General features: G+C 48.1%; 2 protein-coding genes and 1 pseudogene across 4 annotated transcripts; 2 read left to right on the top strand and 1 right to left on the bottom strand.

Moving 5' to 3' along the window:
• The first annotated feature begins 852 nt into the window (after positions 1 to 852).
• Positions 853 to 5,423, top strand: IL24 (interleukin 24). Its single transcript, XM_030934934.1, has 5 exons — positions 853 to 1,104; positions 1,881 to 1,943; positions 3,071 to 3,229; positions 3,566 to 3,640; positions 4,538 to 5,423. The coding sequence occupies exons 1-5, from the start codon at positions 853 to 855 to the stop codon at positions 4,619 to 4,621; spliced, it is 633 nt and encodes a 210-aa protein (XP_030790794.1). The 3' UTR covers positions 4,622 to 5,423.
• Positions 4,000 to 24,211, bottom strand: FCMR (Fc fragment of IgM receptor). 3 transcript variants are annotated; one of them, XM_010365663.2, is made up of 8 exons: positions 23,922 to 24,211; positions 15,692 to 16,027; positions 14,847 to 14,960; positions 13,647 to 13,869; positions 11,818 to 11,948; positions 11,337 to 11,480; positions 11,073 to 11,131; positions 5,420 to 6,716 (listed from the first exon to the last, which is right to left on the bottom strand). In XM_010365663.2, exons 1-8 carry the CDS (start codon positions 23,956 to 23,958, stop codon positions 6,588 to 6,590), a joined length of 1,173 nt encoding a protein of 390 aa, XP_010363965.1. In that variant the 5' UTR covers positions 23,959 to 24,211; the 3' UTR covers positions 5,420 to 6,587. The 3 variants fall into 3 exon arrangements, with proteins under 3 accessions (XP_010363967.1, XP_010363965.1, XP_010363966.1); XM_010365665.2 differs by lacking the exon at positions 23,922 to 24,211 and having other exon boundaries at positions 4,000 to 6,716; positions 15,795 to 15,894; XM_010365664.2 differs by lacking the exon at positions 11,073 to 11,131 and having other exon boundaries at positions 6,574 to 6,716.
• Positions 9,238 to 9,849, top strand: LOC104664192 (annotated as a pseudogene).
• Positions 24,212 to 25,385: the final 1,174 nt, after the last annotated feature.

Raw genomic sequence — 25,385 nt, 5'->3', positions numbered from 1 at the left:
GCACAAAAGAAAGGGAGAAAGTGAGAAAGGGAGGGAGCCAGAGAGGAAGGAAGGAAGGAAGAAAGAAAGGTAAGGAGGGAGGGAGGGAGAGAGGGAGGGAAAGAGCAAAGGGCAAAGAAGGCAGGTGGAAAGACATTCTCTGAATCAGTTATGATAAATACATAATGGCATTAAGTTCCCCAGCTTGGAGGCTCTTCACACAGTCCTTCCCAACTGGCACTTCAGAGGAAGGCTTTAGAGAAGATTCATTGGGAAATTTGACACCTCTCTCTTATTTGGTTACTAAAAAAAGTGAATTCTTAGACTCAAGAATGAGTGGTTAGTGGAGGTGGCAGAGTCTGTGTATGACCCTGACCTGCCCTCTGTGTCCCTCCCTGGGACCAGGATTAACCCCTTGCTCCCTTGTGATGAGGAGTGAGGGACAGCCATCTCCTGGGGAGGAGAAAAAGACCTGCCTGTCTATGTGTGCCTAGTGACTTCAGGGCAGAACTTGGACAAGCACATGTCTAGTTCAGCTCTTTGTTCTCCTAGGTTTGGGCTCCCCAGACGAGGCACATTAGAACCTCCCATTTCTCCACTCTTCAGGGTCAAATTCCGACTCGTAGGTTGGAGGCTAGAGAGAACTGCAATGGAGAAGGAGGAGGTGCAGAGCATGTGGGTATGGATGGGCAAGGTGGGGAAGAGCAGGTAGACTGATGGTAAGACCAGCAGCCTTAAGTCTGAGGGGCAGAAAGACCCCTGCTTCACCCTCAGGCACCCTAGCAAGGCTGCCAGTTTGCAATAGTCTCAACTTTCCCATTGGAGAGCCCCCGGGATTGGCCTGGGGAGACCCTCAAAGCATTTTCCCAGGGTATGTCACTCTGGGTCACAGGGCCGGCCTCACAGGCTGCCTCCCTTTCTTTCAGCAGACCCTTCTGCCCTCCTTTGCTGGTGACGGTCTCCCAAATGCAGATGGCTGTGCTCCCTTGCCTGGGTCTTATCTTGCTTCTCTGGAGCCAGGTGCCAGGGGCCCAGGGCCGAGAATTCCAATTTGGGCCCTGCCAAGTGAAGGGGGTTGTTCCCCAGAAACTGTGGGAAGCCTTCTGGGCTGTGAAAGACACTGTGGTGAGTAAAGAGCTGTTCTGGACTCAGCCGTGGGGGTTCCCAGGGGCAGTGGGCTGGTGGGGTGGGGGGAAGCTATTTTATGATTCTTGAGTCCTTCGCAGCTTCCTAATCAGTTTCCAGTATCCTATGTGATAACTCTGTGAGGTCAGAAGGCACCACAAGCCCCGTTTACACATGAGGAAACTGGGGCTCAGAAAAAATGTGAGCAGCCTCCAGTGAAATAAACAGAGCCCAGGGGAAACCATGAAGAGAGCTAGATTCATCCAGGCTTCATCCCGAATGGAGTCTTTGGCTCTAAATCTGAGAACTGGAATGAGTGGCTGGGCTGTGGAGGAAGCTCCAAGGGCAAGAGGCAGTTCTGGCATGCAGGCTGTCCTCCCTCACGTCCTGCTTCCTCGCCATGTTCAATATGGAGCCCAAATCCTGTCTGTAGTGGTTCTTAAAGCAGATAGGCTTATTTCCTCCCATATCAAATGACCAGAGGCATCAAACTGCTTCCTTATCAAATCTGTGTTCAGGCTCTAAGAATAAGAACTCCTGGGACTCCATTTGCTCCTGGGGGGCCAAGCTTAGTTATTTTCATGGCTGCAACCTTGTCTCCCCTCCCCATGGGCCAGTTCAGCCCAGCCCTTCCTGGGTCCTCCTTTGGTCCCTCTGGCCTTTGAGATCTCACAGACTGGATAGATTTAGGGGTCTAGGGAAGCAGCACATATTTGCAGAGTTGGTTTCTATGCTGATCCCTAACCTGGAGACGTCTTTTCTTTCTGTTTGCAAAGCAAGCTCAGGATAACATCAGGAGTGTCCGGCTGCTGCAGCAGGAGGTTCTGCAGAATGTCTCGGTAATCAGACCTCGGGGACACCACCCTCTGTGGGTCTGGTCTACTGTGTGTGGGTGGGAGTGCAAGGTTTTCTTAGGGAAGGTTGATGAAAGCCCTTCACTTCTTCCCTGGACTGACCTTACACAGGACAGGGCTAGGCTGTGAGCCAGGGAAGTCAGTGTCTGGGGTTATTGCTATGTGGTATGTGTGTGCAGTGGTACTGGGAGATGGGGAGGGTGGAGGCTTGTAAACATCTTTCTCCATTTAGCCAGAGAATTATATATTTCTCTTTTACTTCTGTAGGCCCAATGGGCATCTATTCAGGTTCACATCCCCTCTTCCATTTTCATCCTTTTCTCTGTGTCCATTTTCCTGGGTCCTCCTTTGGTCCATCTGGCTTTTGGTATCTCACAGACTGAATAGATTTAGGGGTCTAGGGAAGCAACACATATTTGCCGAGCTGGTTTCTATGTTGACCCCTAACCCAGAGACAACTTTTCTTTCTGTTTGCGAAGTGAGCTCATGACTTAAAATAATACCTAACAAAAGGATTTATCCTTTCTTTCATCATGATCAGGTAGAGTATGTTATCAAGGATGGGTCACCATCTTCTCATCACCCATCGTGGGCACAAACCTGCGGAGCCCTGAGCCCTGAAAGATGTGGCACTTCAGGAGCTTGAGGGGGTTAGAGTGCAATTGCTGTGTCCAAAGATATTAGTTTCTCCTCATTTCTTCTGTTCTCAGTCATTTTCCAGCCAACTCTCTATCACCAAGTCCAAGTTCAAGCCCCTTTCAGGGTCCATCACATCCCCATAGCTGCTAAAGAGACCATGCGGCATAGAAGAAAGGGAATATTAACCAGATGGGCAGTCAGGAATCCTGGGAGCTAGGTTGTGTCTGCCACTGACTGACTGTGTGACCTGGGGCAGGTCATTTATCTCCCTGGGTCTTGGTTCCTCCTGTCAAACAAAGATGCTATTCTCCATGCCCCCCGAAGGCTCCTACAGATCTTAGGTTCGTCATCACCTCCTAGAAGATCCCTGTCTCTGCTGTGCTTATCTTGCCTTGGGTGGCATGTGGGTTGCTCCTTCAGGGGGTCAGGGTGGCCAGAGGCCTTGGCTCAGCAGTGACCCAGACCTTCCCCAGGATGCTGAGAGCTGTTACCTTGTCCACACCCTGCTGGAGTTCTACTTGAAAACTGTTTTCAAAAACTACCACAATAGAACATTTGAAGTCAGGACTCTGAAGTCATTCTCTACTCTGGCCAACAACTTTGTTCTCATCGTGTCACAACTGCAACCCAGTGTGAGTAGCACAGGCTCTGGATACTGGCAACTCTGGGTTCAAGTCTAGGTCTGCTTCCAATCTGCTGGGTGACCCTCTGCAAAGACCTCCACCTTCCTGGGCTTCTGTTTGTTATCTGTAAAATGGGGATGATCACTCCTGCCTGGCAGGATTGCTGCAAGAATTAAAGGAGGCAGCCCCTTTCACAAGGTGGGAGTTTGGAATTAGCTACCTTGGAGATGCAGGATTCAGCCTTGGGCTCTCAGGCTTTTGGGAAAAGTGAGAGGGAAAAGTGAAGGGAGCTTGCATCTGCTCCTACCTAAAACTTGGCACAACTTCTTTTCCCATGTTATGCAGCAGGAAAATGAGATGTTTTCCATCAGAGACAGTGCACACAGGCGGTTTCTGCTATTCCGGAGAGCATTCAAACAGGTAAGGCCAAGAGCTGAGAGCTTGCCCATCCAGTAGAATAGACTATTCTGAACCATCACATGAGGGCGCTTCAGAGACCCAATGCAGAATGTAAAGCAGGGGACGCCATCCGCTTTGCCCCAAAGCCCCCCCTGACTTAGCAGGAGCACAGGTATATTTGCAGAAGCATCATAAACTAAGTGGTCTTTTTTCTTCCAGTTTTCAAGTTAAAGTGCTTTTATATTTTCCTACAAGATAATTTTGCTAGAGGAAATTTCCCTGTGTTTTGTAGGTACTTGAGCTGGGCAACTGAAGTCAGAAAAGAGGGAGACACCCCACCCCTACCCCGTATTTTCCACGATGCTCAACTGGTCTAGTTGTGAAAAACAATTACAGGAAATTATATTTGCTTTTCCAAAATTATGACAACAAAGAAAAATATTTGCTTTTCCAAAATTATGACAACAAAGAAAACCCAAATTTCATCCCCAGCTCCCCTCAGAACATAAATGATTTTGATCACTTTTTATTTGAGGAAGAGATGCATCAGCCTGTAAATAAATGGTGAAGAGCAATAACATCTGATGGAGACTGGCCACCTGGGCTCATTTCACCTGTGCAGTGGATTCAGGTGGTGGGACTTATACTGGAGTTTGTGATTCCTGTTGTTAGGGGTGCCATGTACCTTTTCCTTGTTCCTTGCCCACTGATACTCACTAGCCTGTTTGTCCTCACCCCTGAAGCAGACAAACACATGTAGATGGAGGAAAAGTGACAAGCAGGTGAGCTCATCAGAGGCCATCCCAAATGTGACCCATCCCATGGATTGGAGTCAGGTCTATTTTAGGCATGGCGAGTTGGAAGAAAGACTATTCTCATAGCTAACATGGTTGACCTTCAACTCTCTTTTCCCTTTAGTTGGACATAGAAGCAGCTCTGACCAAAGCTCTTGGGGAAGTGGACATTCTTCTGACCTGGATGCAGCAATTCTACAAGCTCTGAATGTCTAGAGCAGGACCCCCCTTCCCCTACCAGTTCCTTCCCTGTGTGATTTCAAACAGTCTCCCTTCCTATGCTGTTCACTGGATACTTCATACCCTTGGCCACGGGTCCCATTTTTGGCCCAGGATTATTGTCAAAGAAGTCATTCTTTAAGCAGCCCCAGTGACAGTTAGGGAAGGTGCCTCTGGATGCTGTGAAGAGTCTACAAAGAAGATTTCTGTATTTATTACAACTCTATTTAATTAATGTCAGTATTTCAACTGAAGTTCTATTTATTTGTGAGACTGTAAGTTACATGAAGGCAGCAGAATATTGTGCCCCATGCTTCTTTACCCCTCACAATCCTTGCCACAGTGTGGGGCAGTGGATGGGTGCTCAGTAAGTACTTAATAAACTGTGGTGGTTTTTTTGGTCTGTCTTTGGATTGTTAAAAAACAGAGAGGGATGATGGGATGTAAAACTGAACTCTAGAGTGTGAAAATCACACTGTCTTCTGATATCTGCAGGGACAGAGCATTGGGGTGGGGGTAAGTTGCATCGGTTTGAAAAGCAAATGATAAAATGTGGATTAAAGTGCCCAGCACAAAGCAGATCCTCACTAAACAGTTCATTTCCCACCCACACTCACCAACCTACCCCATCATCCCTTTCCCTTGGTGCCTCCTTTTTTTTTGGTCCTAGTCATTCTTCCCTAATGTGCCACTTGAGTGTCAAGCTGACCTTGCTGATGGTGACATTGCACCTGGATGTACCGTCCAATCTGTGATGACATTCCCTGCTAATAAAAGACAACACAACTCAAGTCTGGCAGCCTTTCTTCTCTATTTCTGGATGAATGCCCAGTGAGACTGTACAGTATAGCCAGAAGAGGCCTTCTTCCCAGCACAAAGCTCAGCATCTAGCCTCAAGCTCTGGCTGAACTTTGTGGTTGACATCAATCTAAAGATATAATGTCTGACTATGACCTTGTTCCAAAAACTTAGACAAACAGTATATGTAGGAGGTGGAATATCTCTTCTTCCATGACATAAGTGCTATTGCAGAGCCCTGGCCACCCAGAAATTTCTTGTTGCTTTCCTTCGCCACCTTGCTATACATTGTCTGAAACTGCCTAAGAAATGGGCAACATTTGTGAAAACCAAGAAATGTAATAGTTTTGGATGACTAAAATAGACCAAAGTTAAGGTAAGTGCACAAACATCAGTGTCAGGTTATGGAAGAAAGATAAAGAGATGACAAATACTTTTTTTTTTTTTGAGGGGAGATGCTGAGGTCAGGGCACTTACGTGCATCAAGTGATGGAGACAAAGTAAAGAGAGTTTATGGATACATATGCATATCTCACTCAAGCTTGGTTCTGAAATTTAGAATACATCATCACATCAAGATAAATTGCCTTTAGCATAGAACTTGAGATAAGTAGACGTTCACTAGAAGTGCTAACTTCTGGATCAGGGCAAAGGCGTTTCCGGGAATGTTTTTATACTAGACACCTGCCTAGTCCATGGGGCTGAGGCATGTCACATAACTCAGAGCAACAGCCTTCTATTTGTGTAAGACCCAAGCCTGGGAAGGATACCCAAGACAATAGCTATGCCTCTGTCCCAGCCTGATGCCATGCGATCTAGAGTCTGGGCAGCAACAACCTGGTGGTCAAAGACATGGAAGAAATGCTCTGCAAATCCCACAGCCTGTTAGATTGGAAAGGAAGCAAGTGGCATTGGGACAATTGCTCTGCATGTCTACAGCTTACCTGTCAACTACAGGAGGCTGCCAAGCTGTGCGAGAGGACCTGAGGGCAGAGCCATGCTCAGGGCACAGATAGATGGGGACGGGAGTCAAGATGGGGCATGGGAAGTGACGAGGGCTGTAAGAACACACGAAGCAGGTATTGGATATCGGCAGACAGACAAGACTCCTTGGCACCACAGTTTGAGCCTGAGGTTGGGGGACAGCTGGGGAGTTGTCAGGCAGGAACATTGATGTAGTCGTTTGAATTACTGTCCTCCATCTGGGTGGCAGGCTGGTGGTAGAGGCTCACATATTCACAGCTGGTCTTCAGAGATGGGGCATGGAACCAGGGAGATTCAGACACCTGGAGACAATGAAAGAAGCATCACTGGATCTGGGTAGGGTGATTTTAATATCTTCCCAGGTGGATTTTCATAGCGGGCAATGGAGCATGGGCATGGCTGCTGAGTTCCAGAAGGCAAAGACACAGAGATGGCTCAGCTCCATCAAGTGGAGCAGCCCTGGGGATTTTCAGGGTAGTGCCTCACCCGAGATAACTGGAAAACACTGAGACCTAACGTGGGCAGGAAATGCCTTAAATAGGGCTCAGAGTAAAATCATGTGGCTAAGCATGGGCCTGAAAGAGACCCAGCTGCCAGAGGAGTATCCCCTCGGGGATAAGATGCTGTGACTTATGGAATAAACATGCATCTTCTTAGGGAGTTATTCAGAAGTAGAGTGAGTCACCCTCGGCACCTCTGTAAGGGCTCAGATACGCTGTGATGTGGCGTTGTGACAGCGCATTCAGGAAGGTGATGGGTGGTGAAGGGAATAAGATGGCAGCCCACAGGGCACACTGGTGCTCCTCTTCCCCAGAGGGAAACTTCAGGATCATCCACCTTGAGGATGGTCAGTTCTTAGAGGACAAGATTGTGCCAATGACCCCCACATGGCATAGTTACTATTGCATCCACTGAAGAAGGTCACAAGGTGGACAGTTATGTATTTAAACACAAGCTCTGGGAATTAGACTTCCAGCAGCCTGAATATAGCAGGCATTCAGGAAGCACTCATTGAAAGAAACTTTTATATATTTTGTACTTTACTAGAGGGAAGTAGCAGCAGCAGCTTGCTTTGAAAATACGTCTTCCATCAGTCAAGGAAGTAGGAAGTCACAAAACAGAAAAGAAAAAAAAAAAGAGAAGGTTGAGAAGAAAAGTAACAGTGAGAGCAAAGAAAACTAAGAAACAAAATTAGATGGTCCTGGTGTAAATGTCAGTGAGGATGAAACTCAGTCAAGTAATCAATGAAAGAGCTAAAAAGCACATGCAGGTAGCACTCCACTTAGATGATGTAAGACCGGTCAAGAAAGACCTGGATCCCAGAACAGCTCAAGATGTCAACCTGAAGCAAATTAACCAGCACATAACAATAGGAGAAACGATACATGAAGTTGGAGGTGACACAGAGAAAAAAGAGAGATGATCAAGATGAAGTTTCCAGGGTGAGAAGGAAGGCAGTAATATTCGAGCTTCCTTTAGAGGCCAAAGAAGAAGCTGAGGATGGGGAAGAAGATGAGGCTGAGGATGGGGAAGAGGATGAGGCAGAGGATGGGGAAGAGGATGAGACAGAGGATTGGGAAGAGGATGAGGCAGAGGGAATCCTTGATGTATGACATGGTTTTTTGTTTTTGTTAAATTAAATGAACTTTGAAAAAAGTAAGTAAGCCCTTTGTTAGTTTCTCACACTATCTCTTCTATTATGTTTTAATTAACTTTCTTTGTCTGATAATAGAGGGGGTTTTAGATTTGCTTTAAAAAAAACCCAAAATTTATCTTTCACTGCCTGTTATAGTTTATAATTTGAGATTAACTTATTTGGCTTAAGAAATGGAAATGCTCCCCATTATTAAAGGCTATAATAATGAGTCATTAAGCATAGGCACCTTGTTGTAAATTTGTTCCATCAAGTTTTTTTGCCCCTAATAGTGGGAATGAGAGTTTCAAGTAAAAAGGCAGGGTCAGCTTGGAACAAGGTGCAGGCCCAGGTGAGGGTCTGTGTGGTCATAGGGCAGTTTTAGAGAAAAGGGCTGCTGGAAAGATGGATTAGACAGACGGTATTGCGCCTGTCTGTCCCTCGGACTGGTTGCTGCACCATCCTCTGGAGTCTTGCCAGCTCAACAGTCAATACATAGGTACTAGGACCGTGTGCACATATTTCTGAAGCAAGCTGCTGCTGCTTCCCTCTTTAGTAAAGTACCAAATATACCGAAGTTCCTTTCAATGAGTACTTACTGAATGCCTACTATGTTCAGGCTGCTGAACACTGCCATGCAGGTGTGAACCTTCTCTAGCGGGGGTGGGGAAGGGTAAGTTGGAGAAGCCGGAGGGGACTGCACAGAACTGCCTCTTGTTGCTGGGTACTACTGTCCCCTTTGTAGCCAGGCCCACGATTGACCAGCTGGGGATTAAATTTCTCAGCCTGCCTGAAGGGAGGGTCACTACATGGTTAAGTTTCAGCCTGTAGGATGCAACTGGAAATGGTGGGAAAAGTCAGGGTCATGGGCTTAAGAAGCAGCATTCTCTTCCTCCCTCCTGTAAGCTGGGACGTGCACACCGTCCTGGTGCCTGAGTACTGACCATGGAGCTGGTAAGACTCCAGAGGATGGTGCAGCAACCAGACGGAAGGGAATTTCAGTCCCGAGACGACCTTTTGTCTCACTGGCTCAGGCCACCTCTTCCTGTCCCTCTGTCTCTGAGCCTTTACTTGGGGAGGGGGAAGTAGGATTCCACCGTGTGGGCCCTATCTTTTGGAGTCTTGCTGCATTAGGTTAGTCTACACTCGAATTAAAACAGGGATTTTCTTTTCCCAGGCGGCTGCCAAAGATGGCGGAAGTGCAGGTCCTGGTGCCTGATGGTCGAGGCCATTTCCTGGAACCCCTGGCGGCCATCGTGGCTAACTAGGTACTGCTGGGCCGGAAGGTGGTGGTCATACGCTGCGAGGGCATCAACATTTCTGGCAATTTCTACAGAAACAAGTTGAAGTACTTGGCTTTCCCCTGCAAGTGGATGAACACCAACCCTTCCCCAGGCCCCTACCACTTTCCAGCCCCCAGTCGCATCGTCTGGCAGACCGTGCAAAGCTTGCTGTCCTAGGAGACCAAGTGAGGCCAGGCCGCCTCGGACCGCCTCAAGGTGTTTGACGGCGTCCCACCACCCCACAACAAGAAAAAGCGGATGGTGGTTCCTGCTGCCCTCAAGGTCGTGCGTATGAAGCTCACAAGAAAGTTTGCCTATCTGGGGCCCCTGGCTCACGAGGTTGGCTGGAAGTACCAGGCAATGACAGCCACGCTGGAGGAGAAGAGGAAGGAGAAGGTCAAGATTCACTACCGGAAGAAGAAACAGCTCATGAAGCTACGAAAACAGGCCGAGAAGGTGGAGAAGAAAACTGACATACAGTGGTCATCAAGACCCACGGACTCCTGGTCTGAGCCCAATAAAGACAGTTAATTCCTCATGCTTGGCCTGGCCTGCCCTTCCTCCATCGTGGCCCTGGAATGTGCCGGACTTAGGGGCAGCAGCAGTCCAGGTGCCACAGGCAGCCTGGGACATAGGAAGCTGGAAGCAAGGAAAGGGGCTTAGTCACTGCTTTCTGAGGTTACTTGAAAGCACGCGGAGAATTGTGCAGGTGTAATTTATCTATGACCAATAGGAAGAGCAACCAGTTACTATTAGCAAAAGGGAGCCGGAAGACTAATTGGAGGGGCCCTACCTTGTGAGTGGAGCATCCGTTTAACTTTCCACCTGGTCATATAACTCTGCAGCTGTTAGAATGTGCAAGCGCTTGGGGACAACACGAGCTTGCTGTTGTACAATGGGTATTTACAGCAGCATAGACTGGGAAGATGTGTGACCAAGGGGTTACAGGCATTGCCCGTGCTCCTCATCTGTATTTTGTAATCAGAATCAAATAAATTATTTTTAAAGAAAAAAAAACCAGGGATTTTACCACACCCTTTAAAAAAAAACTTTATTCTGGGTTCTGCGTGTTTTGGACACTGCAGGCTGCTTTAGAGAATAAAAAGCTTTCTTATCCCAATTCTTAAACAAAGATGAATGTACAAAGGCTTTCCACCCAACCATCAGTGGCCATGAATGGAAACGCGAGTGCCCTCCGTCCACTCTAGATTTAAAGATGAATCCTCCTCACTCAATGTGTTGAACCTTGTCTACATCTCTCCCAAGTCTCCTCTAGACCAGGACTAACCGCCTCCAGTGAAGCGTAAATTACTTCCTCTCACCTTCGAAAGTTTACTAGAAAGTTCTCGCGCACAGGAAGGTGAAACTGTCTAGGTAGCTTCCACCTCCCTAGGACCTCCTAGAAATCTAATCTCCTCCACGAGAAAGCCTTTCACATAACTGTAGAGCTGCCACCTATCATTCTCTGCTAAGCCAGCGGCATCCAGCACGCACGTATCCCATGACAACTGCTTGGCTAGAAGCCACGGAACCAGGTCTTCCACAGTTCCTGGTATTCAACCTCCCGACACCAAAGAAGGACGAAACTAAAACAACTTGTTGGGCTCAGGGCCCAGGAGCTGCTGGGAAACCCGCTCTCCGGATCGCGGGGGCGGCGCGGGAAGCAGCACTCGGGTCCCAGCCCAGGGCTGGGGCCGCCCACTCGGGCCGCGGCTGCCAATCCCAGAAGGAGCAGAGCTTACCTGCAGCGGGGCGGGGGGCAACGGCGCTCCGGGACCCGGAACGGGGGCCTCCCCCTTGCCTAGGGAACAGCGAGGGCGGGGTGAGACGGTGGCCGAGGCTCCCGCCCCACTCTCGTGCTACCGCCCCCAGCTCCATCCCCGTCCCCACACCCAGCTCCACCCTGTGGGAAGCCCTGGCACCTAGGAGCGCGCCCCGATGCTTCCGGCCTTCCCGGAGCCAGGGCACTCTTTCCGCTTCTCCCCGTGGCCCGCCCGGCCGCTCACCTGCAGCGTCCGCCCCACCAGCGCGCCGCGGGCAGGCGCTGTAGATGTTGTTTTGGGAGCGTGGTAGCCGCGACCCGCGGGTCCTCTGGGAGCTCTCCAGGACGCGCATCATCACGGCCAGTCGGCGGGCCCGCCTGGAGAGGGCTTCCCCGCAAAGTCACAGGAAGAGGGAGGAAAATGGCATCAGAGGCCCGTGCTACCTTCCCCAAACGAAAGGCTGCCTCTTCCCTCGGGCTTGGCAGTGTCTGACCTGGAGATGCTCCAAGCGTGGGGAATGTACGAGGCACCGCCTCGCCCTGTCCTGAAGACCAAAGGGCCCAGGCCGCTCTCCTCCTCAGACCAGGGGCCTCCACTTCCTTACACCCCAGGCATCAGAAAGCTCTCTGAGTTTCCCATGGAAGTTCAAAAGAGGGTTCCGAATGCTCTGGGCTCTTTGGGCAGCTCAGGACTCCCTCCCCAAGCCCCCAGCCCAGCCGCTCACCTTTCCTCCTTTCAACAGCGCTTTTCACCACCAGCCCCAGAAGTGCCAGCAGGAAAAGGCCCAGGATGGTCGAGATCAGAATGTAAAATCCTTGGCCTTCCCTCCCAGACCGTGAGCCATAGTCCAATGCTCTGGGGAGGGAAGGAAAGGTAGAGAGGGAGGAAGAGATTATTAAAGGAGGTAGGTTCAGGGCGTGCTCCTGTGTGGCCAACGTTTTTGGAGATGACTTACAGGTTCCGGTCCTTTTGTTAACAGAATTCACTCCACTGCCCGCTCAAAAAGACTTGCCTATGGAGTCACGAAACTTGAATTCAAATTCATATTCTGCCTTTTACTGGTTGTGTGATCTTGAATGAGTCTCCTAATCTCTCTGAGCCTTATATCTCTTCGTAAATAGGTATAGTAAAATCTATTTCGCAGAACTGTTATGAGGATGAAATGAGTGGATATAAGGAATTTAACGCACCTTCCAATGTTCAGCACGTCAGTTTCTTCACGAGATTATTGCAGATATTGACTGGGCTAGTTCCTTATAATGGTGGGGAAAAGGATGTTTTTCTCATAGTGCTCCTTCTGCCTAGAAGTTCTCCCCTCAATTTTCTCTGCATATTGAAATCTTACTTTTCTTAAAGGACATTGTGTAAGTCCTCTTTTCTTCCTAATTATGGTAAGCCAGACTTTGTGTGTGTGTGTGTGTGTGTGTGTGTGTGCGCTTTGGGTTTCCAATTCTGTGGTCATGCCTGTTTCAGGCTTTATCACAGTCAGACTTATGTTAATAAGATCTGGATATTGCATATTGTCATCTTCTTGTATCTTCAGAACATAGCACAATGCCCGCCACATAGTAGAGAGTAAGAAAATGCTGGTTGGACTTGATGTTTTCCCTACTAATAGGTTAGGAATCAGGAGTTCTGGTTCTATTTGAAACCACTTGGTTCTCATGACCCCAGTTTCTCCTACCTATAGAACCCATATGATATTGGAGGTCCTCTTGCTTATGCAAAACCAGTTTTGATTATTGTAGGGTTTTTTGGGTTTTTTTTTTTTTTTTTGGAGTCTGCTATAATGCTTCCCCCTAGTGGTATATTGCAGTACTTCCCTGGACTGCACCCCAGCCTTTAGACCAGTGCTGTCCAGGAGAAATGTGAGTCACATATGTAATTTTAAATTTCCTAGGAGCCACATTAAAACAGTAAAAGGACATGGGTGAAAGTAATTTTATATTACCAGTTTAATAGTTAAGTTTATTTTTATTCTCATTTAGTTCTTCCCCATCAAAATAGATTTGAATGAATCTGAGTGACTGGAAGAGCTGGGTCTCACTACTTGCTACGGGATCAATGCTGGGGCACTGACAAGTGTGGCCGGGCACGGTGGCTCAAGCCTGTAATCCCAGCACTTTGGGAGGCCGAGACGGGTGGATCACGAGGTCAGGAGATCGAGACCATCCTGGCTAACACGGTGGAACCCCGTCTCTACTAAAAAATACAAAAACACTAGCCTGGCGAGGTGGCGGGTGCCTGTAGTCCCAGCTACGCCGGAGGTTGAGGCGGGAGAATAGCGTGAACCCGGGAGGCGGAGCCTGCAGTGAGCTGAGATCTGGCCACTGCACTCCAGCCTGGGCGACAGAGCAAGACTCTGTCTCAAAAAAAAAAAAAAAAAAAAAAAAAAGAGAGCTAATGAGTTAATGAGCTATACTCATAGGTAGTATATTTCACAGTGGCCTAGAGACAAAACCAAGGAGGGTGTCTAATAATGGGCATTGCAGTGGATTTCAGTGGATCTCCTAATTCTAGCCTACATCTAGATCCTGGACAGTGTTCTCTTACCTCTGCCTGTGCAGCCTGGTGTGGTGGTTGTAGCTGGCCGTCCGGGGCTTGAGTAGCCTCTCTAGAGCTGAGATCTTTGAGGTTGTAGTGGATGGCAGGAAGGTTGGGGGCTTGTCACCTACTACTGAAGATGCTCTGGACACTCGAGGGCGGTGGGTGATTTGGGTGGTGGGGGAGGAGTGGTGGACTGGAGGGACCTTGGTCCTTTGAGCTGGTGTGGTAACTGCAGGAGGTAGCAGGAAAAAAGTGATGTTCCTTTTATACACTCTATTCTCCAACAGGATTAGGTCACCACCTCTTTCCACAACATACCCTTCCGTTTTATGCAGACTATTTTGTTCTTGCAGTCCTCATGGCCTAAAATCCTTCTTAACATGCTATCCAGGCCTAGTCAATTCCAAGTATATTTAATTCAAATACCATTTCTTCCAGGAAGCCTTCCCTGACTTCCGAGGTAGAAGAGCTTGCCCCCCTCTGAGCAGGGGGAGAAGCTTTTTTGTAGTTCTATTCCCACTCTGCCTTGTGTTGTATTTGTGTGCTAATTTGTTCTCCCCCATCTCATACCTATCAGTCACAACCTTGGCTACACGATCTGTTCAATTACACTATCCCTCTTGGCTCTCAGCAGGGTTACCTAGTGTAATATTGTTCAGTTAATGTGTCCACTTCATCGGCGTATGGGATAATATGATGGAAATATTGCATGTCAAAATGCATTTAAAACTGGACAATGATATCAAAATGTAAAGGTATCATTAGTATGAACATCCTTAATCTTTTAGTTGCAAAATAAAGTTAAAAATCATTAGATGCCAGCAGGTAGAAGACAGCCCTACGGGAAGCACAGGACATGATGATCTCCAGCTGGGAAATGTCTGCCCAGTCTTGGTTTCCGCAGTCATTCATAAAAGAGCTAGATTTTGTGAGTGGAGCGCAAACGTCATTGCTTGTGGTGCCACCTGGTGGTAATATGTAAGTTCTGCAGCTAGGACCAGGTGACCTGACTGTCGGACAGGCTTGAAGGATATGGACAGCAGATCTCAGGGAGGTATGTACCCTCTCTAAAGGCAGGGAATACATACCTAAGACTCAGCTCGGCTCTGCCAGCCACTGTATGAACTGAACATAGACCCCCTCCTCCATTTTCACACTGCCACAGCATCTCACCCACCTCTCCTACCCTCACTGTGGTGAACTGACCTCTGATTACGACTTTGGAAGAACTGGCATATGGTGGCATCTGGAACAAATAGGGCAGATGAAACCATTTTGGAGTCTCAGGCATTGGCTGCTCTTCCCATGATGGCTCGTATTCTATTGGAGGGAAGCAGAATATGTTGGTGATCTCTAGGAGGAGACTGAGGCTTGGGGAAAGGCCTGTTGGTGTAAACTGAAACTAATTCAGCCAGAGTGGATGACAGTGAGGGGATGAGGGCAGAGTCCACTGAAAGAAGCAGAACAGGAGCTGGGTTGGGGGCTTCCCTGGAGAAAATACTGGTTCCCCTAGTCCAGTCAACATTCCCTGCAAGATCAGCAGAGGTCATTGGGATTCTAGGCTGTTAAATTACTGCTGCATATGTGTGGGGAACTCAGTGGAGGAAAGGAGAAAGGCAGGATTCCAGAGAAATAAAGGATCAGGTCATAGAGTAATAAGATTGGCCTGTAAGTGTGGCTGGGTAAATTAGTGTCTTTCCTTTATTTCTCATGGGACAATTACATAGGATAGTTATGTCCCTTTGCTTCCAATTTCCTCCATCTCAGAGCCTCTCCTCAATCTCAAGCCCCCATTCCCTTCATGCCCTGGGTAGGATGTACAATACAAAGAGAGTGCCTATCTTGTTCCTTACATCCATGTTGGGTAGAAAATTCTGTGGACCATGAAGTTAATTGACTACGAGGTTTCATATGGATCTCAATCATTATGTGGCTTATATGGCAACAGTGTCAGAGTCTAGGGGACTGTTACAGTTAGATGACTGTCCCAGTCTTCCCAAGTGGAAACATTTTCTGGGTAGTCTGAGCCTCCAATCAGCAGAGGAACCTACCACTGTGGACATTCAGGGTGACTTTCTGGGTCTTCCCCCGGTCTGTGTTCCTGCCTGCTCCACAGGCGTAGACTCCACTGTCACTTTCGGTCAGCTGTGTTACCTCCACTAGGAACAGATTCTTGCGTGGGTATTGCTTCAGAGTGACTCGGCCCTTGTATTCCGCCTTGATAAAGTTGGTGGTAGATACCACAGTACCACATGTTCCAGATCCAACCATCTCCCGGCACAGATATATCCTCACATGCATTTCAGGAAGTGGGCACTTGATGGTAACTGATCCACCCAGCTCTCCCTCTACCTTTACCTCTGGGAGGATCCTCAGGGCCCCTGATACTGCAGGGAGAAGAGATTAATGCAGAGGGAGCCCCATCTCTACCTATATCCCAGCCCCATCCATTTCCCAGCTCCAGCTCTCTCGCCAGCCGTAGCCCAGGCCCCAGCCCAACCTCACATTCATCCCTAGATCCAGCCCTGTCCCCTTTATTAGCCTTGCCTCAGCCTATCCTTAGCCATAGCCTTATCCTCATTTCTTTTTTCTTTTTCTTTTCTTTCTTTTCTTCTTTCTTTCTTTTCTTTCCTTCTTTCTCTCTCTCTCTTTCCTTCCTTCCTTCCTTCCTTCCTTCCTTCCTTCCTTCCTTCCTTCCTTCCTTCCTTCCTTCCTACCTTCCTTCCTCTCTTTTTCTTTTCTTTTCCCCTCCCTCCCTCCCTCTCCCTCTCTCTCTTTCTTCTCTCTCTCTCTCTCTCCCTCCCTCCCTCTTATAGGATCTCACTCTGTCACCCAGGCGGGAGAGCAGTGGTGTGATCATGACTCACTACAGCCTCAACCTCCTGGGCTCAAGCAATCCTCCCAACTCAGCCTCCCAAGTAGCAGGGACTACAGGTGCATGCTGCCATGCTTGGCTAATTTTTGTCTTTTTTGTAGAGATGGGGTTTTCATTATGTTGCCCAAGCTGGTCTCGAACTCATGGCCTCAAGTGATCTGCCTGCCTCCGCCTCCCGAAGTGCTGGGATTGAGCCACTGTGCCCGACCCTTATTCTCATTTCTACCCTTAGTCTCAACTTCAGCCTCGTCCCATCCCCAACCCTACCCACAACCTCAGGCCAGCTCTATGTTCACCCCCAATCCTATGCCCTAGTGTTACCTTAATTTAACCCTCCGCTTTGGCCTCACCACCGAACCCAGACCCATGAGGAGCCAGACACCAAACCCTTGAGATGATAATCAAAAGTATATCTCCCACTCCAAGGAGACATAATATGCCTCAGGTGACCCCAAACAGCATATAGCCCCCATGTGACCTCAGCATGATGCTGGCAGCATGGTGCGGTTATGTTGCAACAGGTTTTCCTTTCCAGTTTGGTTTCGCTCAGCCGCATCCATCCAGCCATTCATCTGCAGTTCTATTTATTAAATCATTCAACAAGCGTTTATTGAATGTCTTTCCTGTGACAGTAAACCAGCCGGCATCCCTCCCTCAGGAACAAATCATTTAGTGAGTGATACCAATCAATGGCCAGTGAGCAGTGTAATACATCCCATGAGAGAGATTGCATGGGGTTCCCTGGAAGGAGCGAACCCGGGCACCTGATGTAGGCTGTTGCAGGGGGTGGTGTGGTTGGAGGAAGGCTTTCTGGAATAAGTGATGTCTGAGTTGTGACCTGAAGGAATGGGTATGGAGGGCAACTGAGAGAGTGACGATGTTCATCATGGAGGCAGGGGACATAGGAGGGGAGTTGAGGGTGTGTGTGCATGTGTGCATAGGTGTGCACACACTGTATGTGTGCTGGGGAGGGATAAAAGATGTGGTTCATGAGTCCCTGACATCATAAAGTTTATGCTTTGAGTGACAGAGGTCAGGTCTAATGCACTTGAGTCAGCTGCAGAAGAGGGTAAGGCCATGCCTGAGTAATTGCCAACTAAGTGGATCCCATAAGTGTCTGCATATTTCTGGGAAGAAAGTTCATAGGGTAAAGCGTGTGTGTGTGTGGTGAGGTGGGGCTGGAAGGCTGAAGTGGAAGAGAAGAGAGTCTTCCAAACAGCCAAAACAGTCCCCTAAAAGGCCGGGATATGAGAGAGAACATAGCATGTCCATGGGCGGAGAGAAGTTTGCAAACATACTGAGATTTATCACAGGGCATGCATTAAGAAGAGCACTAGGGAGTTTAGTCAAATGAGAGTCAGGGAAAGCTTAGGAAACAGGTGGGGATTGAGACTTTGGGATAAAGACATTCTGGGCAAAGGGAAGAATTCTGACAATGGTAAAGAGGTAAAAACAATCATGGGAGCAGAAAAGGGGGTTGGGGAGGGTGGGGAGGGTTAGAGAGGGAGGATGTACGGGAACATGTTGAGATCTAAAAGTGTAGCTGACATAAACGTGGTAAAGACTACAGAAGAGGGTAAGGCCATGTCTGATTAATTGCCAACTAAGGCAGATGAACCAGCCAAAAACATGAACTCTGACATGGAAACCCTCACATGAAAAACCCAGCACAGCTTTAAACCCACTGGAAATCGAGTCATGAGGTAGCCTCACAACTAGACATTGCAATGGAAAGGTGACCTGTCACAAAGTGTCAATCAACAGACAAAGATACAATCAAAGGGAGGTATGGAGGAATCACCTTGTGCTTCCAGACAGCTCCCACCTGTGTGGGAAGCTGAACGCCGAGGGTGGAAGCACGTGAAAGTGTTTGAATGAGACTAACCCAGCCAGGAAGGAGGTGTGAATGCCACTTTCCCAAGAGCAAGATGGTACAAAATGGGCAGGGGGAAGATAGCAGAAATGGGGTCATCACCTATGTAGCAACCTCCAGCAGCCTCAGGCTACCCAGGGTTGAGCTTTCGGTAAATCTCTGGCTTGCCTGTTCAGCTCCTTGTGCAGACCCTGGATGGATGAAGTGCAAGGAAAGCTACTGGCTATGCTGAGCTCTGGTCCACAAGGAAGCAGTAGCTGGTGATGTGAAAATGACCAGACCCCAAGAAAAAGAAACTAGTTCTCCTCAAGTTCATGGTAGCTTCTAACCTAGTCCCAAGACTTAGTAAAGCAGATTTTGAAAACAGAAAAGACAGATATAAGCTACTGGTTTAGGCATCTAAAGTAGCACAGTGTGCATGAGACTCATCTGAGGAGAATGGCTACAATGCAGATGACCTGATCCTGTGCTTAGGAATGGTGATTACATCTATCTGTGGCATGGTCTAGAAACATATGTTTTTCAACAAGTGTCCCAGGTGCCCTTGCATTTCTGCAATCCTGGGCTATAGAACATTTACAAATGATTCCGGGGAAGAAAAGGAGGAATTGGAGAAGGCTTCGAAAGGAACTAACCTGTTCAATAGTAATATTTTTGAGAGGCTGCTAAGTGACATTAATCTCTAAATTGGTGACTTGATTTTCAGTGCTTATGATAGGGAAGAGGGAGATATGTGGCTTAAAGAATCACTCTCAATATATAAGTGGATGTAAATACATGATTGGAAAATGGGAAAACATTTTCACCATACAAAATAAGGTCAAGGTTCATAGGTCCTTGGTGGCTGGGGAGCTCTGGAGAGGGACTCTGGCATCCACTTAGGGGTGATTTTCCAGTGGAAGTGCAAATGAGGACCTAGTCAACTCAAATCAGAGCAGATCTCAGGAAGAGGAGAATTGGCCTGTGATTTTTATGTTTATCAAAAGGGGCATGGATTTTTTTTAAAGGATGAGAAACATCCCACTCAGCATCTTATTTCCAAATACAGTAGCCTGGGTGTGTCTAGGCCTGCAGCCTGTCACAACGAATGAAGTATCCATCTCCTTTCAAAGGCCAGCCCCTCCACCTGTATCCTGAGTCCATCATTTGCATCTGTTTTAGTTCTGCTTGTCTGCAATGATCCTGTTTCTTTCTCTGGCTATTGGAGAAGAATGGCCTTCTCATCTAGCATTGCCATAGCTTACACACATGTCCTGCTATTGCCCATCTTTTCTTCTTCTTCTTTTTTTAAGCCAGGGTCTTTCTCTGTCGCCCAGGCTGGAGTGCAGTGGTGCAATCTTGGCTCACTGCAGTCTCCACTTCCTGGGCTCAATTGAGGCTCCCACTTCAGCCTCCTGAGTAGATGGATGGGATTACAGGCGCCTGCCACCATGCATGGCTAATTTTTTTTGGTAGAGATGGGCTTTCACCATGTTGCCCAGGCTGGTCTTGAATCCCAGCTCAAATGATCCACCCACCTCGGCCTCCCAAAGTGTTGGGATTGCAGGCATGAGCCTCCATGCCTGGCTTTGCCCATCTTTAAAAACTCCTCAGTTGACCTTTGCCTCCCCTTCACCTGCCAACACACCTCTTTATTCTCTTTCTCAAACCAGTCATCAAATTTGCTAAATCAGATTAACTTCCATACCTCCCAATTTCTCTTCAATCCACTCCGATCAGAATTTCGTGTCCAGTGCTCCACTGAAACTGCTCTTGTCAAGTCACTGAAATTCTCCTGTTGCCACATGTAATGGTCGCCTCTTTGTCTTCATTTCCCCTCATCCTCTCAGCAGCCGTTGACAGAATGGAGCTGGCCCATCTTGAAACACACCCTTGGTGTGGCTTCCCCAGTGCACACCCTCAGTGGTGGCTCCCTGTCAGCCTGTGTTCTTCCTCTCCTTCTCTCCCACCTCTCCATGCTGGGCTTGCCCAGGGCCTGTGCCTCGCACCTGTTCTTTTCTCTGTCCTCCCTCCCTCTCTGCCTTCACTCGCTCATTGACTCCCATGGCTTTTATAGCTAATGCTATAGATTCCATCAAAACATGATCTCCAGTTTTACCTCTGAGCTCCAGACTTGCCTTTGACATCTCCACTCGGACCCTACTTGAATGTGTAAGATATATGCCAAACTTAGGACAGCCAAGAAAGAACTGATTTCTCTTCCAAAACCTTCACATACTCTTCCAATGATCCCATCATCCACCCAACTGCTGAAGCCTAGAACTCATCTTCATGTCAAAGAATAAAGAATAAATTTTAAGTGTATGTGTGTGTGTGTGTGTGTGTGTGCGCGCTGGGTCCCAGCATCAAATGTATATATGTATATATGTTTGTATGTATGTATGTGTGTACGTATGTATTATTGGTCAAGGTAAAAAGGTTTGAAAGCTCACACTGCATGACACTGCCTTGCTTTATTAAAGAGCTCCAGACAGGGCTCCAGGCAAAGTGGCCTACAGTTTGCGCCTTATGCACTAGGCCCTAGGGAGGCCCACCCCAGCATTTGCAGGACCTGGAGTAGGAGTACAAATTAAGGCCCAAATACCGTATATCTGAATATTTTTAAGTTATAAATCAAGTTAATGAACTGTTAAATAAAATTCGCTTTACTACCTAGCTTGACAAATGCACCCTCTTTGGATGTTCACTCTACTCTGTGGCCATGCAGGGAAAACAACCTCAAGCTTCCTGCCCCCAGCCTCTGCCCACCTTCCTTCTCATCCCTTCCTCCTGCCCACAGCACAGGGGTCCTGGTATATACATAGTAGACACCTCAGCTTGCAAGTACAGTCTTCTTCCCCCGCAACCTTCTTCCCAAATAGCCACCTGTGGCCACCTTTTATAGGCCAGGGGTCAATCTCAAGAGGAAGACCCAGGATAGAATCTTGCACCGTCATTGAAAGGGGGCCCACAGTCATGTGGACAGGGAATTCTAGTTCTAAAAGAGAGAGTTTGGGAAGGGCATGGTGGCTGGGGCCTGTAATCCCAGCACTTTGGGAGGCTGAAGCAGGCTGATCACTTGAGTCCAGGAGTTTGAGACCAGCCTGGGCAACATGGTGAGACCCTATCTCTATTAAAAATACAAAAATTAGCCAGGAGTGGTGGCATGTGCCTGTAGTCCCAGTTACTCAGGAGGCTGAGGTGGGAGGATCACTTGAGTCTGGGAAGCTGAGGTTACAGTGAGCCGTGATTGCACCACTGCATTCCAGCCTGGGTGACAGGAGTGAGATCCTGTCTCAAAAAAAGTGAGGTTGGGTGTGGGCTTGGGGTATGTGCATCCCCCTGGCCTGCGAACTCCTCACCCTGTGGGCGTGGGCATGGGCATGGGCATGACTGGAGGAGGGTGGGGCCCATAGTGGGATCCCTTTTGGCCCACCTAGAATGGGGGTATTTCTCAAGACAGACTGAAGTGGTGCAATTTGAGGATCCTTCATGTCTTTAGGTCTTCCACTCCCCACCAAATTCCCTCTTCCTCCTCAGGCCTAAGTTTAGTTAACCATCCACCATACCCTCCTATGTCCTACGGCCTCTCACAGTGTTTGATATTTCATGTAAACTCCATTCCACTGGACTTTTAGAGATTTTCAATCTTCAGCTCCACAAATACCTGAGTTTCTTTCATACTCGAGACATCACAAAGAAAGCAAACATCAATAGGAAGCCATTTCAACCCACAAGGAACTTGTCACTGAATAAACCAAATTAAGATGGACACACATTAAACATAATACAAGGCAGCTATTAGGCTCAGAAGAGAGGCCTCAGGAATGTCTACAAGAAGGAGGTGAAGTTTGAGATGAACTTTGAAGAACCCATAAAAAGTGAAGGTGGCCAGGCGTGGTGGCTCAAGCCTGTAATCCCAGCACACTGGGAGATCCAGATGGGTGGATCATCTGAGGTCAGGAGTTCAAGACCAACCTGGCCAACATGGCAAAACCCCATCTCTACTAAAAATACAAAATTTAGCCAGGCACGATGGCGCACACCTGTAATCCAGTTACTTGGGAAGCTGAGGCAGGAGAATCGCTTGAACCCAGGAGGCGGAGGTTGCAGTGTGACGAGATCATGCCACTGCACTCCAGCTGGGGCGACAGAGAGAGACTCTGTCTCAAAAAAAAAAAAAAAAAAAAAAAAAATGGTGAAGGTGAGAGAAAGGGTGTTCCTGGCAGAAGGCACAGCATGGGCAAGGGCATGGTGGCAGGAGTGTATGGCTTGTGTTCAAGGGGGAGTCCTGTTGGCCGGAGGTTAGGAAAGTGTTGGGGAGTGTGGTAGGCTCAGAGTATGAAAGAGGGGTACAGGGAGGAGTGTACATTGACTTCAGTAGGCAGTAGAAGTCATTAGAGGTTCTTGGGAGAGGTAATCCTGTGATTAGAAGTCAAGTTAAGGAAAATTAATCTGGTGCTGCAGGCATCCTGAGTTAGAAGAAGGGGGAAAGATAGTTAAGAGGGGATTGTGTGTTCTTTTCCTGTTCATTTCCTCTGTTACCTTCCTAGTATCAATTGCTGCTGCTTCTTATCCCAGTAGATATGGATCTAGAAACTGCATGATTTGGCCATTGATTGGATCAAGGTCTGAATGAGGATAAATGGGAAGAGGTGGTAATTAGCCATTCTGGCATTTTGTGACTGATGATCGGAGATACTTCAGACAGGTGAAATAGCTGGTTCGGATGGTGATCAATGAGGAGTTTGAGGTAAGGTTAGGTGGGCTACATTTCAAATCTCAGTGGAATATTGAAGTAGGGGTTGCCCAGGAGACAGCTGTAAATTGAGATATGGAATTCAGGAAATAGATTAGAGCTACTGAATGGATTACAGAGTTTTCATTTAGGGTTGAAAGTTGGAAATTTAGGACTGAAAAAGATCTATAGAAAGAGCATAGAGGTAAGAAGAAAGAAATACGGAGACACTTGCTTCAAGATCCCATAATAATAGGCAATACGTTTAAGAGAGATGACACCTTCAACTCTTAAGAGTTAACACCTGGCTGGGCACAGTGGCTCACACCTGTAATCCCAGAGCTTTGTGAAGCTGAGCCAAGAGGATCACTTAAGGCTACAAGTTCAAGACCATCCTGGGCAACACAGCAAGACCCCAACTCTACAAAAAAATTAAAAATTAGCTAGGCATGATGGCATGCACTTGTAGTCCTAGCTACTAGAGAGTCTGGGGTGACAGGATCACTCGAGCCCAGGAGTATGAGACTGCAGTGAGCTGTGATCACACCACTGCACTCCAGCCTGGGTGACAGAGTTAACACCTGACTGAAACAGGAGAGTGTCTGGAGTGGAGAAAGGAGCATTAGCAGAGCCCTGGGAATGAGTGAGGAGGGCATCCAACACCTCACGTGGCCTCCATTCTTGTCCTGCCCTAGGTGTTGGTTTGCAACTGAATCCATCCAGAAACATCAGAGCTAGAGCTACCAGGCAACTCTTCTACTTGTGGCCAATTCAAACCTCATTCAGAGGTCTGAAGTGTTTCCCCATAGTACTTACCTGGCAGGAAGTAAAGTGACCAAAGCCAGAGGTCCATTGTTCCTTCTAGAGTGCAAGATTCACCCCTAGAGAGGGGGATGGAGACACGCTGCTTACTCAGGAAGCCTTCACAATCTGGAGCTAGAAAGAGATTTCTAGCCCCACGAGGAAGAAAGCTTCACGATGAGGAAATGACAACCTCCCTTGTTTGCTAACTAGTCTTAGGCTAAAAAGAGAGTGCTGACAAACCGCAGAGGAAGTCAGGAGCTGAGAAAACATGTTATGTGGAGTAAGAAAGGGTCACCCCGCTCAAAAGGCATCTAGGAAGTTCCTCCAGACTATTAGCAGCGACCAGGCCTGATATTCCTTTGTCTTGGTGCTTTTTCTTAGCAGAGCCTCCCGTGCTTCCCTTATACTCATTGGTTTCCGAGCTGGGGTCATTTGCTTTCCTTTGGCCTTCAGGATAAAAGAGCCTTATCACCAATTTTCCCCACCTGAGAAAGGCTATATGGGCAGATGTTTGGGCCTGAAGTCAGAAGATGCTGACTGTAGTCCTTACCAGTCACCAGTTAACTCATCTTTACAAACGTTTTTGAGCACCTACTATGTGGGGATACTAACTATGGACTTTGAGCAATCCATTACTTTTCTCTGAGCCTCAATTTCTTCAATCTAGGAAATAAATGAAGCTGGGACTAGATGGTCCCTGGCATTCCCTCCTGCAGAATAGTTCCTAGGGACTTTATCATAGCTCCGCAGCACCTCAGCCATCCCTCACCCTTCATCTCCCCCAACTGTCCCCACAAGGTGCTGCCCTGTGGCAAGAGCTCAGGCCTCTGTCCAGTGACCACCAAGGCAATGCAAGAACTGGGCTGTGACAGGTCTTCCAGCCACCTTGCCTGAAGTCACGGCAGCCTGGTAGAGCCCTCCTTCAGGACCCCAAGGGCCCAAGGGTAAGGCCCATGACTGATGGAGAGAGATGCTGAGGCCACAGGGCATCTTGGGAAGAGTTTTGGATGCAAGTCAGAAGACTTCAGGTCTTGTCCTGCCTTCGCACTTTCTAGCTTTGGGCAAATTTCCCTGGGCCTCGGTTTTTTCCTTGATAAAGTAGGGATTGCCCCTGCCCTGCCCACCTCACATGGCTTTTCTGAGGCCCAGCAGAACTCACAGGCATGCAAGTGCTTTAAGAAGCTTTCACTGTGAGCTGCGCAGGGGTGTTACTTATAAGGGCATTCCAGGGCTCTGTTTCTGGAAGTTTCATCCCTGGAGGTCAGTTCCCAGGGCCCTACCTCAGGTGCAAGGACCTCTTGTGCCCCTGGAGGATCCAGGTTATTCTCATACTGTTTCTGGGGAGGGTGTGACTGACAGAGCCGATTCCACGGTGGTCATGTAAGCCACTCCCTGCTCGCCCCCACACAGCAGACTTGTCACATGTTCTCCAAAACAACAACATCCGCAGTGGAAGTTGAATGTGAGACTCAGAGC

This window comes from Rhinopithecus roxellana, chromosome 8 (assembly GCF_007565055.1).
Source record: "Rhinopithecus roxellana isolate Shanxi Qingling chromosome 8, ASM756505v1, whole genome shotgun sequence".
NCBI classification, from domain to species: domain Eukaryota; kingdom Metazoa; phylum Chordata; class Mammalia; order Primates; family Cercopithecidae; genus Rhinopithecus; species Rhinopithecus roxellana.
This window is presented reverse-complemented; position numbering and strand designations above follow the sequence as displayed.

Bases quoted from the DNA above. Each gene is read 5' to 3' on its own strand.
- IL24 (XM_030934934.1), top strand. From the start codon at position 853: ATGTCACTCTGGGTCACAGGGCCGGCCTCACAGGCTGCCTCCCTTTCT. The intron at 1,105-1,880 runs GTGAGTAAAGAG...CTGTTTGCAAAG, and splicing joins GGGCTGTGAAAGACACTGTG to CAAGCTCAGGATAACATCAG. The intron at 3,230-3,565 runs GTGAGTAGCACA...CATGTTATGCAG, and splicing joins TGTCACAACTGCAACCCAGT to CAGGAAAATGAGATGTTTTC.
- FCMR (XM_010365663.2), bottom strand. From the start codon at position 23,958: ATGGACCTCTGGCTTTGGTCACTTTACTTCCTGCCAG. The intron at 11,481-11,817 runs GTGAGCGGCTGG...TTTGCGGGGAAG, and splicing joins CGCTGTTGAAAGGAGGAAAG to CCCTCTCCAGGCGGGCCCGC. The intron at 6,717-11,072 runs GTAAGCTCTGCT...CATTGTCTCCAG, and splicing joins TGCCCCCCGCCCCGCTGCAG to GTGTCTGAATCTCCCTGGTT.